This window comes from Silene latifolia, chromosome 1, assembly GCF_048544455.1.
Source record: "Silene latifolia isolate original U9 population chromosome 1, ASM4854445v1, whole genome shotgun sequence".
Taxonomy (NCBI): domain Eukaryota; kingdom Viridiplantae; phylum Streptophyta; class Magnoliopsida; order Caryophyllales; family Caryophyllaceae; genus Silene; species Silene latifolia.
In genome coordinates, this window is record NC_133526.1 from 2,133,644 (window position 1) to 2,154,414 (window position 20,771).

The following is a 20,771-nucleotide window of genomic DNA, read 5'->3' on the forward strand; positions in this document are numbered from 1 at the left end:
AAAATTTAATAAATTAATTTAAATTAAATTATACCGGTATCTGAGAGTCGCTTTGCAGTATTGATTTTCTGATGCCAATCTACGCAACAAGAAAGGTATTGTCTCTGTCCCAACACACCACGAAACCCATCGATGTCTGATGCCAATCTACGCAACAAGAAAGGTATTGCCATCTTCTGAAATGGTATTAGTGGAAGCCCATGACAACAAGAACTTGTTATACCCATCGATGTCGGAATTTCAAAACTGCAAAAAAAAAAACAATATCTTAAATTAATAAGTTATCATAAAAGTCAATATTCATTTAACTTCACCAACTAAAAATTATAATGAAAATTTAGATTCAAAAAATACGATAATAACCCTAGATTATTAAAAGGTAATTAAATAATTAAACTGAATTATTCTGAGAATATTATGTCACAAATGCAACGAAAAAAGCCCAAAGTATTTTTGCACCGAATTTGACCTAAACATTCTCAAATTTTGGCAAGCTTACCCTCAATTTATTTCGATTAACTTAATTATTTAAAAATAAAGATAACAACCTATTATTATAAGGAGTTCTCTTACTAAGATTAATAAAGACCGTCTCTCTTAAGAATTTGAGGATACCAATAAGTCTTAGAACAATGGTGAACGAATTTTTGGGAAATAAATGACAATTTAGCTTGATCTCCATATATTGCACGATCTTTGTATAAAACAATTTTACACTAAGTAGTGTAAAATTAAATACTTATACAGTTACACTCCACCACTGTAACATGTGTATTTCATGAAAATTTATTCGAGAGGAATTAGGTAATTAGGTTCAATGTTATACTTATTAGTGTGAAACCGACTTAATTTTAAGTTTTTTTTTCTATTTATAAATAGAAAAGATAAATAAATCATAAAATTATTAGTGAGTCGGATGAATACAATAGACAATTCCAACATTGCTCTATGACTGGAGGAGAATCATTTTATCTACTTAAAAAGAAAATTTGTAATTAATCCGATGAATAAACATTTAAATTTTGTTATTATATGATTAAAATTTGACTGTATAAAAAAACACAAATAGTGTTGTAAAAGAGTCAATTTGAGCTTGAGCTCGGATCAGCGAGCTTGGGGATCAGCTCGAATCTCGTCAAGCCTAAAAAGTTGAAGCTCGGGCTCGGTTCAGAAAAACCTAAAGCTCGGCTCAAGCTCGTTTTATCTCTATATTATTTTCCCTTTTTCACTTTTTAAATCTAACTAAATATAAATATTCTTAAGTAACAAATAAGATTATACTTCGTAAAAAAACTAGTTAAAACCTATTTACTTTGAATTGTTTATGTGACTAATTTAACTTCAAAATTTAAGAATGTTAATGTTAATGAATTAAACATCAAGTTTTTCAACGATAATTTGAATAAGTAATAGAGAAAATTGTTAATTACAGCCTTTTAAAAATCACTTTTCGAAAATTACAGCCTTATATAATTTTTTTTGAAATTACATCCACAATATCACTTTTTTTTTTCTAAAATTACGCCAAGTTGAAAATTCCGGCAATTTTTTTAAAAATATGACTGATATACCCTTGTCTTATTTCAAAGCATACCCCGATTTTTTACCCTCAACATCAATCTCTTCTAAAACTCTAAACTCTAATTTCCCAGAAATCAATCCAATATTCCCAAGTCAATTAATCAGACAAATTACAACAACAACAACATCATCAAGAAGCCCAAAATTAAAAGACCTAATTATTTTTAATTTGGGAAGAATTGATTTACAAAGTAAAAAAGAGAGATGATGAAAACACTAACTATTTTTAAGAGAAAATGAAAATAAACTTATTGAAATAAACTTCATTTGATTGAACTATTTACCCATTTTCGCTTTATTTTGATTGAAATATTATTTGCGACATAATATTCTCAGAACAATACAAAGCCTAAAGAAAAAGAAAATGAAAATAAACTGATTGAAATAAACTTCATTTGATTGAAATAAACTTCATTTTCGCTTTATTTGATGAAATATTAGGAAAAAATAGTTCGCCATCTATGAAAATTAGGCATAAACAAATTCGAAGTCATCTCTCTGTTTCGCTTTATTTGATTGAAAAAATTTTATGAAAATTTTTCATAAAAAAAATTAGGAAAAAGAATACTGGAAACTAAAAAAAATGAGGAAAATATATCCAGAAAGGAAGCCAGACGAAGGCATAAACAAATTCGAAGAGCAAGCTAGCTTAAAACCCTCTCTCCTCTTCCTTCTTCTGCTTGGTATTAATAATCCCTTATATACTAAGTGTTTGTTTGACCTAATTTATAAAAGTGTTTTTAGTCTCAAAAATACTTTTTGGTCAAACACATTATTTTCTAATAGTTAAACAAAAATTCTCAAAAGTTAAAAATCCATATTTTTACCCATAGAAATAGAAGCAGCTATTTGTTGTTTCTGCTTTTGAAAAACACTTTTGAAAAATTAAGCTTGAAAAACAAAAACTCATTTTTGAGAATCAATGTCAAACATGCTCTAAATGAATATGAATAACTCAAAGTTTTTCCGCCTAAAATATTTCTCCTATTTTGATATAATCTCTTAATTTCTTTCCTATTTCAATATAGTTCCCTATTTAAGATTTGCTTATAGGTTTTTTTTTTATGATAAAAATTTCGTTCTCGATAAGATAAGTTGTAGCTAAAAGATATGCTATTAAAAGAGGTTATGAGTATTACTTAAATTATTTTTTTACTCTCTCAAATTAAAATAAATGATGAAAAACGTTAAAAAATAATGAATTGTTAATTTACACTCTATAAATATAGTATAATAAAAGATAAAATTCTATAAACACTCTCCATTGCACAGGGCCTATACTAGTTCTCTAATAATCTAGGGTTTAATTTCTCTTACCGATTTAAATCAACTCATAATCCAGTTAATTGCATCTCGTACCTCAACTACTCTGAATTTGATTAACTTCATACGGTAATCTAACGACCAGGGTTTTGGTTTAGGTTCTATTTTTAGGGTTTTGTATAATTGTGGACCGGGTTCCTATCATGAGTAGTCTGTTTCCTGTGTTTTTAGTAAATATACCCTCTGTCCCGGTCATTTATTGTCCTTTTTTTTTGGTATCTCGGTCAATTGTTGTCCTTTCTATTTTAAGAATGAACTTGATGAACAATTTGATTATTCACACTCAATTTATTCCACTTGTCATTTTATAATTGACCACTTCTTCTTTCCTTGGTCTTATGACAAAACCAAAAGATAACAATTGATCGAAACGGAGGGAGTATATCAATACACATAAAGAAACATAGTGGATGTTTGATGTGTCATAACATCTGTGTTGATTTTTTTTTTACTGAAAACCTCCTTCATATGCAAACCTTGTTGACGCAAATATGCCAAATATGGCTAATTATTAGACCTGTCAAAATTCGTCCGACTCGAAAACCCGACCCGGTTTTTAGGGTTACAAACCCGGTTTTTTCGACCCGTGACCTATTTTAATAATTATATCAATATAATTATTGTATATGATGAATATGATTAAAATAATAATTTTAAATGTATTTTACATTTTAAAAAAATATTTTTAAAATTAAAAAAATCGTTTAAAAAAGACGTTAAAAATTATTTCTTGACCCGCATTCTGACCCTAATCCGTCCCGTGACCCGTATGACCCAACCCGTTTCTGGCCCGACCCTTATGACCTGACCCGAGACCCGATCCGCCCGACCCGTTTGACAGGTCTACTAATTATGCAGGGTCTGTTTCATACTCGTTTTTTGATTCACTTCCGATGGTTCCGGAACTTGTTCCTGATCCTTCTGAAAGCGTGCTTGTGCCTGGTATTAAACCGGTATGCCGAGAATTTATTTATAGCCGGTGATTTAAAACAGATTGCAATTTAGAGCATCAAACATACATGGCTCGTGGCTGCAATACAAGAAGTCTCTGAAAGGGGAACCATGAGCCAAGTTCCAATTGCGCCGCCATCTGCTGCTTCAATGGCTGTTGCAAAGGTAATCAGGGCTGTTGGGGCTCATCCAGCTCACGCTGCTCAACAAGCTCAGTCTCAAATCATCGAAAAATTCAACTGGTAATTGCGGTGTTGGTTTTAAGACTGTTACTTTCTCGTGATTAATATAGATCATTAGTTTTTACTTAGTTACTCTGCTTATTTTACAAGCCCTGTTTTCACCTTTCATTAACTTTGCTAAGTGCTTTGTAAATAGGGTGGATCAATTTGTGGATAATGGTGACTAGTTGGAACAAGTTGGCTTGGTAGTTGGGTGGTCGGAGATGGTTGAAAGTGGCCGTGTTGGAGACGAAAATTCGTGGCTAATGGTGGCGGGATGGCGTAACAATGGTGTTGGATGGGGTGGCTAGTTAGGTGCATAGATAAAGGAGGGTGCGAGTAAGGCCAAATAAAAGTTACCTAAAATAGACAGTGTAAACGATCCGTTGGAATAGCCCAAAAAGGGATGCATAAACAATCAGGTGAATGAGAGAATGAAATATAATGAATGTCGTAGTTGACTATTGAGAAAAAAGAAAAACCGTTGTCACAATTTTATGGCTTATATCAGTATATGCCCATCTTGTTTCTTCTTACACAATACTTGCAGTCTTGTGGCAACAAATGGGATTGGGCGATTGCGTTTATTGGATGCTTTCTTAGTTTCTTATGTTGAAATTGTTATTTTATCCATGTGTGCTTTGTTGGGGTTGTATTCTTGTTTATCTCTACCAACAAAGTGAACAATCTGAGTCAGCAACCTCGTTAATCTTGCTAGTGTCCTGCCCAGGTGTATACGAGAAATATAAGGTCGAGATGCTGAAGAGAACAGTCTGAGAGATGCTGAAGAGAACAGTCTGAGTCAGCAACCTCGTTTCTAATATCACTGCTGAACATTTGAAACTACATTTTGGTCTTCGGGGTGTTGTAGTGGAGTGTGTCGTCCCTGATTCAGAGCACTCTGCTTACATAGAGCAACAACTGCACTTGCTCTAAACAATTTGAAACTTGGTGATCGCCCCTTGAATGTTGAGATGGCAAAATCTCTTCCTCCTAAACCTGCTACTTCGTCAGCATCTTCTTCCTTGCCATATTTATTTTCTTATTTTTTTCCTGCTTTTATCTTTCTTTCGTAATACTTAGCTTATATGGCATCCATCTTTAAATTCCCTCAAAAAATATGATTTTACAATATATTTTTTTAAGTTACAATTTTATTTGAAAAACAATTCGCCTCGTTATTGCACTCGGTGGATGTTGTTTGCATTTTCGGTAGTGTTATGCTATTGTGGTTTCTTCCAATGTCTATCTTGTGGTATAGATCATTTGTTTATTTGTGGAAGGTGGTGGATCTAGTTTTCTGTGCCCACGCTATTCCTTTATCGTGATTTAGGTGGTTTGGATAACTGTTTTATATGATGGTTACATTTCGGCCTAAAGCGATTTAATTATTATGCAGGGACTAAGGTAGTGCATGCTGTTCCAAGTAATCTTAACGAGCATTCTATCGAATCCCAAAATCACGTCAAGGCACTTTTTCCTTTGCTTGGAGAAGAGTACTTCTTTCCTCGTCATCCAGTTCGTGGGAGAATGAAACCATTAGAAGAAATGCAACTTTTATGACTCTTCAATGTGTATGGCCCTTATGGGGTCTAATTACTACATTTGCACTTGGGGGTTTATTTGAACAATTTGTCAAAGTTAAAGAGGCTAACCACCATTTTCGCTAATATTTTTGGGTATAAAACTCCATTTAAGAAAAAAATTCCAAGAACTGCGTGATGGAATTGTTTCAGCCAATCACGATAAAATTTGAACTGGGAAAGAACACAAGAACATCTTTTATACAATTCTAACTATCAAAATTCTTCGTCCATTTATGAGCAGTACTGTCAAAGAGCCTGCCTCTCTAGTGTTTTAATCTGGCAAACAATGATGTGATCGGCGAATATGGTATTAAGCAATAAGCATGCCTGTGTACCACGCGTTGCTACATTACTTCGAATCGTCTACATTTTTTAATGAACTTCCAACTTTGCCTTTTTATAATTACTTAACTTCTCCCAACCTCCTCCGGTTTCACATGTAATTAACTTCAAAATTTTTTACCAACACATGACGACAATGATTTACATCATTAACGTAATTAAAGTAATCCATCAAATCTATTTGAAGTAATTGGTCGACGATATTTGAAATAATGAACTACTAAATATCGTCGACCAATTACGTCTCCACCTAGGGCGGAGGTGGTGGTAGTTATGGGTAAGGTTGTAACGTAGTTCGGTGATAGAGGAGGGGCATGTGGTGGCGAATAGAGAGGTCGTTTGGTGGATAGAGGCGTCTGAGGTAGGCTGCATCCTGAGGTGGCAGTTTTTAAGGGAGTTTGAGGATGGCGCGGTGAAGGATTGCCGGTCTGGCAATATTCTATGACAAAAAATATAAATAAATTAGGGGCATTAATTTTAATTTCAACAACTCTTATCCTGTGCCCATTAAACACAATTTAAAAAGACCCATTTATTTAAGGGAAATATTTAAGAAGCTAAAAGAGGAAACAAATACTTAATATATGTATTAATTAGGTTGATGAAGATGTAATTTTTTTCTTAATTCCAAAATTAATACCAAATTTACAAAGTATTTAATGCTTAAATACAACAATTATTACCCTTTATTTAATTATTAAAAAAACAAAGCAATAATAAAACGGATAATAATAAATACAACCCATCAATCAATCAATACTATATATTAAATCCAGAAACCAAGGGACTTCAATGTAATTAAAGAAAGTTATACAAATTAATTATACTATATAGTTTTAAATCACTAGCACCGTGTGATGGACCCGATTAAGGGATCTCAATGCAAATATTATATAGTTTGGGTTAAAATTAAATTATATAGAAACTTGGTAATTTTCCTAGACATTTGTAAGAGACCAAAACATGGTCAATTTTCTTAAAATAAAATAATTAATTAAGATGGTCAATTTTAAGGATATTAAAAGAAAGAAGATGCTTGGTAATTTTCCTAAATATTTATAGAAGACTAAAAGATGGTCAATTTCCTTAAAATAAAATAAATAATTAGTATAAACATAAAACATGCACACTTATGGTATTAATTATTATCTTCATAAAATTATATATTAAATTTAAAATCTATGCAATTTTATTAAATTTTATAGTTTATTAGATATATATAGATGTTAATTATTTAACATACAAAAATATAATATAAGTAGGTTATAAGTAATTCAAGTTAGATTCCATAATATATAATATTGCATAATTCTTTCGATTTGATTTAATGCATATATGTAATATATTTATAAAAATAGATAATCCTCTTAAAATTGCATACCTAAGTAGTAAAAGTAATTTCGTCAGTAAAAAAAAGAATTGTAGTAACATTCGATATAGTTATATGATAGTAATCACTCATTTGAATAGTAAAAGTAACAATATTATCAGCGAGATTAGTAAAGTGGTATAAACAACAACGGGAGTAGTGAATGTGGCAATAGTGAAAGTAACAATAATTAGGGCGGGAGTAGTGAAATTATCAACATTAATACGGCAGTAGTGACAGTAACAATAATTACGGTGGGGTAGTAAAAGTAACAATGATTACGGGCAAGTAGTAAAAAACGTTATTACTATTGTTTCATTAATAAGAGTAAAATATTTATAGCGGGAGTACTAAATTTGTCTCAAAATTTATTTCATCGTAATTCTAGGATATGTCATAGAAAAAAAAATTAATGGTGAGTAGAGGTAACCCGGGCAAAACCGGGCATCAATACTAGTTAAGTTGTGTATTTAAGAAAGCAAAATAAGAAATAAATTCTTGTATTAAATTATATCGGATAATTATAATTATAAAACCTTGTCTTTTCAAATTCAGGCATATTTGCAAGAAAACTAAGCAAGAAACGCTGAACTCAGCGCCACAACCACGCTGAATTCACACAACCGTCAATATTACACCAGTACGCCGGCTTCAACTTATTCTTGTGACTTTATTTCATCCTTTTTTTATATAGTTTCATAATTTTTTCCCTTTTTCTAGTTTACTGATCATTGATTGTTGTTGTCTTATTTTTTCCCAATTTAGGGTTATTAATATTTAATCCTGACTAATCACCATGTGATTAATCACGATCTTAACGTCAATTTGGTTCATGTGAGTTGTTTTGATTTCAATTCGTTTATGTGAATTTTTCAGTTGTTGAAGAAATGCAAGTGCAATTTTTACTTATTTATTTTGTTTTGTTTGATTAAATTGAGAATAAGCATCGCAGCAGGCATGGAGGAAGAACAACCATCGTTTTTAATGAGAGGAACTCGTTTCGATCTTACAAAGTTCTTAATTGATCGTACTGGTGATGAATTTCCAGCTTTGGTTCGCAATGATAATGAAATTGTTGATGTTTATAACCTGATTAACCGAAAAGTGGTGATGCTATGTTTTTTCAGTCTGCCTCTCTCGTCACACGCTGTTGCTGTTGCGCAGGCTGTGTCTCTGGTATCTTCTGAGATGTATGACTTTGGTGCTTTCGAACTTATTATATTTGTTGACTGTTTCACTGACTGTGACGATCAATATACTGTCTTGTCTGACTTCATTTCCAGTTTCCCCTCATTCTGTCTAACTCCCAAATTAACCCGTAGATTAGGAGCCGCCATGCCCCTCGCCTGTTATCCCCATGGTTTGTTGGTAAATCGAGCCAAAAAGGTTGAGTGGCACAAACCTCTTGACTTTTTGTTCAAATATGGAGTTGACGCCTTTCCCTTTACTTCCGAGTGGCTCTCGTTGATTTCCCAGCGCGAAGAAACCGCATTGTCCTCCAAATCTTGGCGTACCATTAATAAATTTTTGAGCTCCTTTCCCTTAACTTTCCCTAGCTATTCAACATCTCTCAGTAAGAATCCAGGAGGCGGCCCAGGAGAAGTGACAATTTTTGATCTGTACGATAAGTGTGTTGGTTTGTATCTGTGCCAAACGGGAAATTTGATACCTACACTCGATAATGTTCATAAAAATTGCTGTGAATTGGGTCTAGAGTTTGAGATTATCCTGGTGTACATGCCTTTCAATTGCTTTGACGACCCTCAATTGTTCCAAGACCGTATCAATTCTACTTTGAAAGAGCGAAATATATCCTGGTGGGTGTTCCCCTTCATTAACTGGGTAAGCAGAAGGCTCTCGCGGCTCTTTCACCAAGATGCGGATGATCGGCTAATAATTTTCGGTCCTAAATGTGAGTATGTGGAACCTCATGGTGAAGCAGTCATACGCCACCACGGTGCAAGTGCATATCCCTTCTCTAGCCAGCTCCTGGTCAATAGGGAAGTGGAGAGGCTTAGGGCAGTAACCCTCGAGTCATTGTTGGTTTACAGCTCACTAGGTTATGTTCTCTGGATGGGTTCTGGGTTTACTCATCGGGTTCCTGTCGCAGCGCTTCAAGGCAAAACTGTTTTTCTCTATCTTCACTGTGCAGAGGACCACTCTCACAATTGTTTCGATAAACTCTTTTCTTATTGTCAAATGAAAGCACTGGATCCTAATTTTGAAATGGTCTTTGTTGGCTTAGATACGTCATCTATCCCAGACGTTGGACATTCTTGTGAAATGCCATGGTTGGTATACCCTTGGGACCCTAATCACGCTGATTATGTGACAAGGACAATATTCGGAAAGGGTGACAAATGTAGTACTATTATTGCTTTCGGTAAAGATGGCCGTATTTCTTCTATACGTGCTCTACGGCTTGTATGTTCTTCCTGCCCAGATTTCCCCTTGAGCAGTAATCTGCACAATGAGATGAGTGCTGAATTAGCTGGTAATCTCTAGCCTCCATAATAGTGTTATATATTTTATCTTTTACTTAGATGTTTCACGGTATCAGTTACTCTGTATGTCTTAACTGTTCTTTTCGCTAAACTTCCTTTCATCAGTGTCTCAGTTTCTCTGAAACATAATCACAACATGTTTTGATGGACAGAGTAGAGTCTCAGTCTCTCAGGTACACTATGTACCGTTAGGGGACTTCTATTTGCATCATTTGATTCTGTTCCCAATGGGCAGCCTTGATATGTCAGTATGGGGAAACAACCATGTTTTATTGATCCAGAGGTTGAGAAAATATAAGCCGATTTGATATGACAATTTTCCGTCTTGTCGTTTGTTCTTAGACTTGTTATTTTAATAACTTAATTTAATTATTATGCAGGGAGCAAGGTGATGTATGCTGCAAGTAATGTTTACAAGTATACTGTTGAATCCCGAAATCACCTCAAGGCACTTTTTCCTTTGCTTGGAAAAGAGTACTTCTTTCCGGGTCTTCCAGTTAGTGGGAGAATGAAATCATCAGAAATGCACGACTTTTATGACTGTGTTGATGAGGATGAGCGAAACCAATATTTAGCGTCCAAAACTGATTATATGACTGTGATCGAAGAGGATGCAGAATATCCAAAGGCGATCTACGAAAGAATTGCCAATATCGACACTAGTAATTTTGATGTCATTTCCTTCCTCTCAGCTGATAACAGGCAGTACCTGGTTCGCAATGATGGTTGTGAAACTCAATTTGAAGTCGAGCGTCTTAGGGATAAAAAATGGGTTATGATTTGTTGCCTTTGCTGCCCCATTTATTTCCATAGCGATTTTTCATTGGTATATAGAGGTGTTTCGGACACCTGCTCTGAGTTGTATGATGAGTACGGTGATACTTTTGAGATGGTCTTGGTCTTGAAGATGGGCAGGGATTTTGAAGCTGATGAGTCAAGCTTCAGGCACATGTTGTCTGGCTTCCCTTCATCGTGCCTTGTGGTGCCCTTCTGGGACTCAGACTCTCGTGACTATATATGCTGTTCGCTCGGCTTTTCAAGGACTCCGCAAGGTCTATTTCTGCGTGCGGATGAAAGGAAGGTTATATGGCACAGAACCTTGCATGATATGAAACGCTATGGGGTAGACACATTTCCTTTCACTAAAGAAGTCATTCAGAAAAAAGTTTCTGAAGGATTTGGCAAATCACGGAATGTTCAGTCCCTTGAGCAACTGTTTGACTGCTCATCCGCAGAGAACCCGGGAGGTGCGAATTATTATGAGAAGATGTCTATCAATCAACTGCAAAAGAAGCTCGTTGGTGTGTACCTGTGCTTATGTGGGGAATCCATACCTATGCTTCAGGAGTTGTATGAAGTCTGTAAAGCTAATAACATTGAATTTGAGATTGTGGTTGTGTGTTGTCTCTTTAGTGCTAAAAACTCGGACCCGAAGTTGTTACATGATCAGATAACTAGTGCCTTGAGGAAGAGGAATATATCATGGTGGGTATTACCCTATAAGGGTTCGGTGAGCCGCAAGCTAGTACGACTTTTGAAATCTCCCATTGAAGAGGAGCTGATCATTGTGGGCAATGAAGTTGTAGATTTTGATGGTGCAGATTTCATACGTCCGTTTAAAAAGCTTCAAAACCTGCGAGAAGATTCATTTCCAAGTTATGCTAGTGGACTTTCAGAAAGCGTCATTTTAGAATTTAAGAGCAGATATCGTGTTTGAATGTAACCGCACTTGCTGCACTGCACCCAACATGCTACAATGGAACATTAGACTATTATGAATGTACGTTGTTCTGTTTTATACCTTTAGGCTTTAGCTATGTGTGTATTTAAGCAAGTTCAATTTCTGGATTTATTTATAAGTTTGTTACTATTTGTATGCAGGCGTGTCTAGTATTAATGTCTTTCAACTCGAAGTGGTTAGAGAAGCTGACTGGAGCAAATATTGATTTACCTTACAATGAAGAAAATCTGGTTATTTTGAGCAACGACATGGATCGCTGCTGATCAGCATGCATAGTTGTTGGTTGTTTATTTAAATGGTGTGAATTATGTCTTTAGTTGTTCTTTTGGTTTGCCTTTACAACAAATCTCATTAAAGACGGGTGATATCCGTCATAAGCTTGTGACGGATACCGTTTCCTCTCACAAATGAGTGAAATGACCCATGAGAGGTGAGAGGGGAAGCACATTGAGGGTGCCTCACCTTGTCCCGTCTCCCTTTTTGTGAGAGGTCTTCAGCTTGTGACGGGATTAGCCCGTCACAAGCAAGACGCTTTGTTCTGGTGTCGGTCTCATTTATGTCTTAAAATTTGTTTTCTAGTTGATTTTATGATTGAATATTGAGAATGTATTAAAAATAATGATTCCTACGGCCGCCGGTGAAGTTCGATCAAGAAAATTAATAATTATTAGTGATAATTGTGATGATTCGTGGTAGTTTGATTGTAGTTTTTGTAGTACTCCCTTTGTTTAGTCGTTTACTTTTTTTTATTATTTATAAATAAAACAAATTATTGGAATCAATTTGTCTTGCTTCAGACCGCCTTATTTTAGACAGCAATAATACCTCTCACAAGTGAGAAGCACATGGGTGGTGGGACACCCTCATGTGTTTTCCCACTCACACCCTAAATGGTATAGTCATTTGTTTATTTGTGGAGGGTGGTGATAGTGGTGGTGGATCTAGTTTTTTGTGCGCACGCTATTCCTTTATCGTGATTTAGGTGGTTTGGATAACTATTTTATATGATGGTTTACATTTCGGCCTTAAGCGATTTAACTATTATGCAGGGAGTAAGGTTGTGCATGTTGTTCCAACTAATCTTGACAAGCATTGTATCGAATCCCAAAATCACGTCATGACACTTTTTCCTTTGCTTGGAGAAGAGTACTTCTTTCCTCGTCTTCGAGTTCGTGGGAGAATGAAACCATCAAAAGAAATACACGACTTTTATGAGACTTTAATGTGGATGCTCTTATGAGGTCCAATTACTACATTTGTATTTATGGTGTTTATTTGAACAATTTGCCAAAGTTAAAGAGGCTAACCACCATTTTCGCGAATGCTTTTGGGTATAAAACGCCATTTAAGAAAAAAATTCCAAGAACTGTGAAAGAACACAAGAACATCATTTATACAATTCTAGCTATCAAAATTCTTCGTCCATTTATGAGAATTACTGTCAAAAAGCCTCTCTAGTGTTTTAATCCGGCAAACAATGAATCTCGGTCAACCATAGATGAACGATGTGATCGACGAATATGGTATTAAGCAATAAGCATGCCTGTGTACCACGCGTTGATACATTACCTTGAATCGTCGAGAATTTTTGACTAACTTCCAACTTTGCCTTTTTATAATTACTTACTTAACTTCTCCCAACCTCCTCCAGTTCCACGTGTAATTAACTTTAAAAAAGTTTATTAACACATGTCGACAATGATTTACATCATTAACGTAATTAAACTAATCCATGAAATCTATTTGAAGTAATTGGCCGACGATATCAGAAATAATTAACTACTAAATACCGTCGACCAATTACGTCTCCGCTTAGGGCGGAGCTAGTGGTAGTTATGGGGAAGGTGGTAGTTCGGTGATAGAGGAAGGGGGCGATGGTGGCGAATAGAGAGGCCGTCTGGTGGGTAGAGGGCTAGAGGCGTTAGAGGTAGGCTGCATCCTTAGGTTTGTATTTAAGAAGTTGAATTAAAGACATTAATTTGAATTTAGACAACTCTTATCGTGTGTCCATTAAACACAAAAGACCCATTTATTTAAGGGAAATGATAAATAAAAACCTTAGGTTTGTATTACGTTGGTAAATGTATAATTTGATTCTTAATACCAAAATTAATACCAAATTTAGCTTAAATACAACCATCATTACCGTTTATTTAATTATTAAAAAAACAATGCAATAATAAAACAGTAAGTGGATTATACATCTGATGTACTACATCAGATAGTATAGTTTTTGAGCATTAAGATACAGTTTTTGAGTTTTAATCTAAATTTTTTGATTTTTATTATAAAGTTTTTGAGTTAATTTACTTAAACTTTAATCTCAAAAAGTTACACTATAACTCAAAAAATTTACATATAAGCTCAAAAATTTTGATTTTGGACATCATAAAACTAAAATGTAATTTATAAACTCTATAGTACACGAAAAAAATAAACAAAAACTCAAAAAGTCATTAAGTATGATGTAGTAAATCTGATGTACAATCGTTTTTCTCTTAAATTAAGCTTATTTACAAAAATATGAAAAATAAAATCATCAATCATTAAGGAAACAATTATGGCCAAAAATTAGGGCTTCCAAATCGAAAACTGACTTTTTATAAACTAAGATTATTTAACAAATATAACAATTTCTTAAGAGTCGAATTAAATATATGTCAGTTATATAATGAATGAAATGAAATTGGTCTACAAATAAATGATCAAGGACATGACAACGAACCTTAGAGACTTAGAGCAAGTCCAATGGTAAGCTAGTTCGTACTAGTTTATCTTTGTCGCATCAAATTTTAAGCTACAAAATTTTTGAGCTAGTAATTTTTCACTAGTTAGATTGGACTCACATTTTAAGATACTAACTTTTTACACAAAATCTCAATGAAGACGGCGATATCCGTCAAAAGCTTGTGACGGATATCATTTCCTCTCACAAAATACCCATGAGAGGTGAGTGGGGAAGCACATGGGGGGTGCCCCACCTTGTCCTCTCTCCCTTTTTGTGAGAGGTCTTCAGCTTGTGACGGGATTAGTCCGTCACAAGCAAGACGCTTTGAACTTTTTATTGGTTGTTTCCTTGTGGTAGGTCCATTTAAGCAAATTTAAGCAACTAGTTTAATGAAGCTAGTTGCTTAAACAAAGCTAATCTATACATACACTTCCAATGGTTTGACTAGTAGCTTGCAACTTTTTAAAATTGCAAGTAAGTCTCTAAGCTAAATCATTGGACTTGCTCTTAGACTATCAACAATGGTTAGCAACAATATAACTACCTTAACTTTCCACGTCATATTTCTAAGGTACAACATTTTTAAGTTACAAACTCCCTCAATGGTTAAACTACTAGAATTGTTGCTTAAATGGACCCACATACATATATTTTATTAGTGTATATATCTTTTGGATGAATTTGAGCTACTAGCTCAATTTAAGCTAGTTCATGTAGAGCGCTCCAATGGTTAAGCAAGTAGTTTGAAATCTTTTTTATTTGCAAGTAAGTCCTTTTAGGTAACCATTGGAGATGCTCTTAGGCTACCCAACCAAAAGTACAGAAGCCAATATGTAAAGCCAATATGTAATGGAAAAAAACGGGCTGATTTTCATCGACGACGTTTTTCGAAAAAAAAGACGATAATTACCCTTGCACTCACACACTACTTTCTCTCTCTAAAAAATTTCCTCTCAAATTGTAGTAAAAATACTCTAAATAAAAAAAAAATAACCAACAACAACAATTAACAAGATTAATTAACATGACGGATCCCGAGTCACCGGTACTTGAACAACTTAATCGCTTCATTATTTGGTTAATTTTTTTTTTGCGCACCGTTAAATCTATTGGATAATTGATTTACGTCACGTATTGACTTAGTAATAGTAAAAATTGCGATTTTTCTGCGTACATCTAAAATTTGTGCACTCAAGGTTCGGTCATGAACCAAACGTTGAGACCCAACGTTCGGCCATGGACCAAACGTGAGAACCCAACGGTTGGCCATGGTGAACGTTTTTTTTTCCGTCATGGCCAAACGTTGAAACTCAACGTGGCACCACGGTTACACGTTGAAACTCAACGTGGCACCACGGTTACACGTTGAATTCCAATGTTAGCCCATGGTTATACGTTGGATTCAACAACCGTCCATGGTCGAACGATGAGTCTCCACGTTTGGTCCATTTTCGATTGTTGAATTGCAACATTTAGTTCATGGCTAAACCGTGTTTACTACGTTTAATTGCCGATTTTTTAAAATTATTAAAGTTTTCTAGTCGATGTGCGTTAATTTCTAACATTTTTTTAATTAGAGTTTAATTAGTGTAATACAGATGGGAGATCAAATTCATTAGTTGATACGTGACATCTATTAACCGTCTTTGTATGTGAATTATTCTAACAAACAACCTAACCTAATTTGAAATCATTGTTTGAAACTTTAAACTTCATGATCATTATTTTTAATACAATCTCCAAATTCAGTCACATATTTCAGCCACTGGAAAACAAGTTTAAGTCATAAATCAGACGACACCAGAATGGGGGTTGAAGATTATCATTCGAGGAGATATCAGTTTCCCAAGCATGTCGAGTGTAGATTAGTGCAGCAAACACGGTTACATTCAAACACGATATCTGCTCTTAAATTCTAAAATGACTCTTTCTAAAAGTCCACTACCATCACTTGAAGATGAATCTTCTCGCAGGTTTTGAAGCTTTTTAAACTGACGTATGAAATCTGCACCATCAAAATCTACAACTTCATTGCCCACAATGATCAGCTCCTCTTCAATGGGAGAATTCAAAAGTCGTACTAGCTTGCGGCTCACCGAACCCTTATAGGGTAATACCCACCATGATATATTCCTCTTCCTCAAGGCACTAGTTATCTGATCATGTAACAACTTTGGGTCCGAGTTTTTAGCACTAGAGAGACAACACACAACCACAATCTCAAATTCAATGTTATTAGCTTTACAGACTTCATACAACTCTTGAAGCATAGGTATGGATTCCCCACAAAAGCACAAGTACACACCAACGAGCTTCTTTTGCAGTTGATTGATAGACATCTTCTCATAATAATTCGCACCTCCCGGGTTCTCTGCGGATGAGCAGTCAAACAGTTGCTCAAGGGACTGAACATTCCGTGATTTGCCATATTCTTCAGCCCATTTTTTCAGAATGTCTTCTTTACTGAAAGGAAATGTGTCTACCCCATAGCGACTCACATCATACAAGGTTTTGTGCCATATAACCTTCCTTTCATCCGCACGCAGAAATAGACCTTGCGGAGTATTTGAAAACCCGAGTGAACAGCATATATAGTCACGAGAGTCTGAGTCCCAGAAGGGAACCACAAGGCACGATGAAGGGAAGCCAGACAACATGTGTCTGAAGCTTGACTCATCAGCTTCAAAATCCCTGCCCATCTTCAAGACCAAGACCATCTCAAAAGTATCACCGTACTCATCATACAACTCAGAGCAGATGTCCGAAACACCTCTATATACCAATGAAAATCTGCTATGGAAATAAATGGGGCAGCAAAGGCAACAAATCATAACCCATTTTTTATCCCTAAGACGCTCGACTTCAAATTGAGTTTCACAACCATCATTGCGAACCAGGTACTGCCTGTTATCAGCTGAGAGGAAGGAAATGACATCAAAATTACTAGTGTCGATATTGGCAATTCTTTCGTAGATCGCTTTTGGGTATTCTGCATCCTCTTCGAACACAGCGATATAATCAGTTTTGGACGCTAAATATTGGTTTCGCTCATCCTCATCAACACAGTCATAAAAGTCGTGCATTTCTGATGATTTCATTCTCCCACTAACTGGAAGACCCGGAAAGAAGTACTCTTCTCCAAGCAAAGGAAAAAGGGCCTTGAGGTGATTTCGGGATTCAACAGTATACTTGTAAACATTACTTGCAGCATACATCACCTTGCTCCCTGCATAATAATTAAATTAAGTTATTAAAATAACAAGTCTAAGAACAAACGACAAGACGGAAAATTGTCATATATCAAATCGGCTTATATTTTCTCAACCTCTGGATCAACAAAACATGGTTGTTTCCCCATATTGACATATCAAGGCTGGCCATTGGGAACAGAATCAAATGACGCAAATAGAAGTCCCCTAACGGTACATAGTGTACCTGAAAGACAGAGACTCTACTCTGTCCATCAAAACATGTTGTGATTATGTTTCTGAGAAACTGAGACACCGATGAAAGGAAGTTTACCCAAAAGAACAGTTAAGACACACCGAGTAACTGATACCGTGAAACATCTAAATAAGAGATAAAATAAATGACACTATTATGGAGGCTAGAGATTACCAGCTAATTCTGCACTCATCTCGTTGTGCAGATTATTGCTCAAGGGGAAATCTGGGCAGGAAGAACATACAAGCAGTAGAGCACATATAGAAGAAATACGGCCATCTTTCCCGAAAGCAATAATAGTACTACATTTGTCACCCTTTCCAAATATTGTCCTTGTCACATAATCAGAGTGATTAGGGTCCCAAGGGTATACCAACCATGGCATTTCACAAGAATTTCCAATGTCTGGGATTGATGACGTATCTAACCCAACAAAGACCATTTCAAAATTAGGATCGAGTGCCTTCGTTTGACAATAAGAGAAGAGTTTATCGAAACAATTGCGAGAATGGTCCTCTGCACAGTGAAGATAGAGAAAAACAGTTTTGCCGTGAAGCGCTGCGACAGGAACCCGATGAGTAAACCCAGAACCCATCCAGAGAACATAACCTAGTGAGCTGTAAACCAACAATGACTCGAGGGTTACTGCCTTAAGCCTCTTCACTTCTCTATTAACCAGGATCTGGCTAGAGAAGGGATATGCACTTGCACCATGGTGGCGTATGACTGCTTCACCATGAGGTTCCACATACTCACATTTGGGACCGAAAATTATTAGCCGATCATCCGCATCTTGGTGAAAGAGCCGCGAGAGCCTTCTGCTTACCCAGTTAATGAAAGGGAACACCCACCAGGATATATTTCGCTCTTTCAAAATAGAATTGATCAAGTCTTGGAAAATTTGAGGGTCGCCAATGTCATTGAAAGGCATGTAAACCAGGAGAATCTCAAACTCTAGGCCCAATTTACAGCAATTTTTATGAACATTATCGAGTGTAGGTATCAAATTTCCCGTTTGGCACAGGTACAAACCAACACACTTATCCTCAAGATCAAGAATTGTCACTTCTCCTGAGCCGCCTCCTGGATTCTTACTGAGAGATGTTGAATAGCTAGGGAAAGTTAAGGGAAAGGAGCTCAAAAATTTATTAATGGTACGCCAAGATTTGGAGGACAATGCGGTTTCTTCGCGCTGGGAAATCAACGAGAGCCACTCGGAAGTAAAGGGAAAGGCGTCAACTCCATATTTGAACAAAAAGTCAAGAGGTTTGTGCCACTCCACCGTTTTGGCTCGATTTACCAACAAACCATGGGGATAACAGGCAAGGGGCATGGCGTCTCCTAATCTACGGGTGTATTTGGGAGTTAGACAGAATGAGGGGAAACTGGAAATGAAGTCAGACAAGGCAGTATATTGATCGTCACAGTCAGCGAAACAGTCAACAAATATAATAAGTTCGAAAGCACCAAAGTCATGCATCTCAGAAGATACCAGAGATACGGCCTGCGCAACAGCAACAGCGTGTGACGGAAGAGGCAGACTGAAAAAACATAGCATCACCACTTTTCCGTTCATAACATCATAAACATTAACAATTTCATTGTCATTGCGAATCAATGCTGAACATTCACCGGTACGATCAGTTAAGAACCTTGCGAGATCAAAAGGAGTTCCTCTCATTAAAAACGATGGTTGTTCTTCCTCCATGACTGCCGCTTATCCTCAATTTAATCAAAATAAACAAAATCAATATCAATATCAATTTAGAAATAAATGATGATTCCTAATTCAAATCAAATAAAATTAGAAAAGAGAGAGACTTAATAATAATAAAATCAAACCTGATAAATCAGGTTGCTGGCTAAACACGATCTTTCTTCGACGATTCAATTCACACCCAAACCCTAGCTTTTTTTTCTCTTCTTCAAATTTCCTCCCTTTTTTTTGTAGAAGTATATGTAATAACTAATCCTACTAGTTTTAGTTTGGTAACTTAGGGTTTTAAGCTGAGAATTCATGGATTTGAGATAAATACCTGTGGAGATAAACTACAGATCGGGTAGAGATGGTAGAAGGGACGACTGAAGGAAATAATTTCATGGAGGTGAAAGATTGCTTGGGTTTTGATTTAATTGACTGGTCTTATGATAAGAGACCGTCTTATCAAATAATTTATGCATGCGGGTTTTGGCGGGTCTTGCCCCACGCCCGCTCCAAGTGGGGCGGGTGCGGGTAACGATTTGATGGGTCGTGGGGTGGGGATGGGTTTCAAAAGTGTCATTCGTCGCGGGTCGTGGGGCGGGGGTGGGTATAACGTGAGACTCGCCCCGCCTCGCATGTCCCCGCTGTGCTGATTCCCGCCTAGATAGCACCAATACGGATACGGACACGGACACGTGATACGGCATCCCATGAAATTTAGGACACGGGACACGATATTTAAATTTAATAAAAAAAACATATTTTATGGTTATAAATAACGTATGATTTTATTTTTATAATATATTTGATACTAAATTTAGATAACTGAAGGTAAAATTCGACCTTAACTATAACTAATTCTCATTTCTCACCCAAACCAATCTTGTAATCAATCTCTTTTGACAATTTATTCCTCATCTAAACGGTAACATTTTTTGGCGTATGTCCGACGAGTGTCGGGTGTCCGGTTGTCGGACACGGTGTCGGACACGGGACGGTTAGTTAGGAGGAGTGTCCGCGCTACCTAGATTCCCGCCTCACTCATAAACCTAGACAAATTTGTGTACTAGTTAATTAAATGCTAATGCTCAAACTATTTCGTGATTTGAAAATTTTGTGTAATAGTTAATTAAATGTTAGACCATTTTGTGGAAACTTATTTGTATAAAACTAACATGTTTTAGATTCAAGATTTATATTTTTTAAAAATATTTTGTGAGATAGGTAATTTGGCGGGTCAACGGATCCCCGCGGGGCGGGGAAACGTTCAACCCGCTGC

At 35.9% G+C, this 20,771-nt stretch overlaps 2 protein-coding genes and 1 long non-coding RNA gene across 6 annotated transcripts; 2 read left to right on the forward strand and 1 right to left on the reverse strand.

Annotated features, from left to right (window-relative positions):
• The first annotated feature begins 4,995 nt into the window (after window positions 1-4,995).
• Window positions 4,996-12,941, forward strand: LOC141592637 (uncharacterized). The gene is made up of 2 exons (XR_012521193.1): window positions 4,996-5,085; window positions 12,668-12,941. It is a non-coding gene; the product is annotated as an uncharacterized LOC141592637 (long non-coding RNA).
• LOC141592543 (uncharacterized) lies at window positions 7,962-12,306 on the forward strand. Of its 2 annotated transcripts, none has more exons than XM_074413279.1 (5): window positions 7,962-8,013; window positions 8,139-8,563; window positions 8,696-9,867; window positions 10,258-11,657; window positions 11,759-12,306. In XM_074413279.1, the coding sequence occupies exons 2-4, from the start codon at window positions 8,331-8,333 to the stop codon at window positions 11,592-11,594; spliced, it is 2,742 nt and encodes a 913-aa protein (XP_074269380.1). In that variant the 5' UTR covers window positions 7,962-8,013; window positions 8,139-8,330; the 3' UTR covers window positions 11,595-11,657; window positions 11,759-12,306. The 2 variants fall into 2 exon arrangements, with proteins under 2 accessions (XP_074269380.1, XP_074269371.1); XM_074413270.1 differs by having other exon boundaries at window positions 8,139-8,207; window positions 8,312-9,867.
• Window positions 12,942-16,123: 3,182 nt separating the features above from the next.
• Window positions 16,124-19,935, reverse strand: LOC141592347 (uncharacterized). Of its 3 annotated transcripts, none has more exons than XM_074412990.1 (3): window positions 19,633-19,935; window positions 17,965-19,500; window positions 16,124-17,572 (listed from the first exon to the last, which is right to left on the reverse strand). In XM_074412990.1, exons 2-3 carry the CDS (start codon window positions 19,496-19,498, stop codon window positions 16,236-16,238), a joined length of 2,871 nt encoding a protein of 956 aa, XP_074269091.1. In that variant the 5' UTR covers window positions 19,499-19,500; window positions 19,633-19,935; the 3' UTR covers window positions 16,124-16,235. The 3 variants fall into 3 exon arrangements, with proteins under 3 accessions (XP_074269091.1, XP_074269084.1, XP_074269075.1); XM_074412983.1 differs by having other exon boundaries at window positions 17,965-19,506; XM_074412974.1 differs by having other exon boundaries at window positions 17,965-19,512.
• Between the last annotated feature and the right edge of the window lie 836 nt (window positions 19,936-20,771).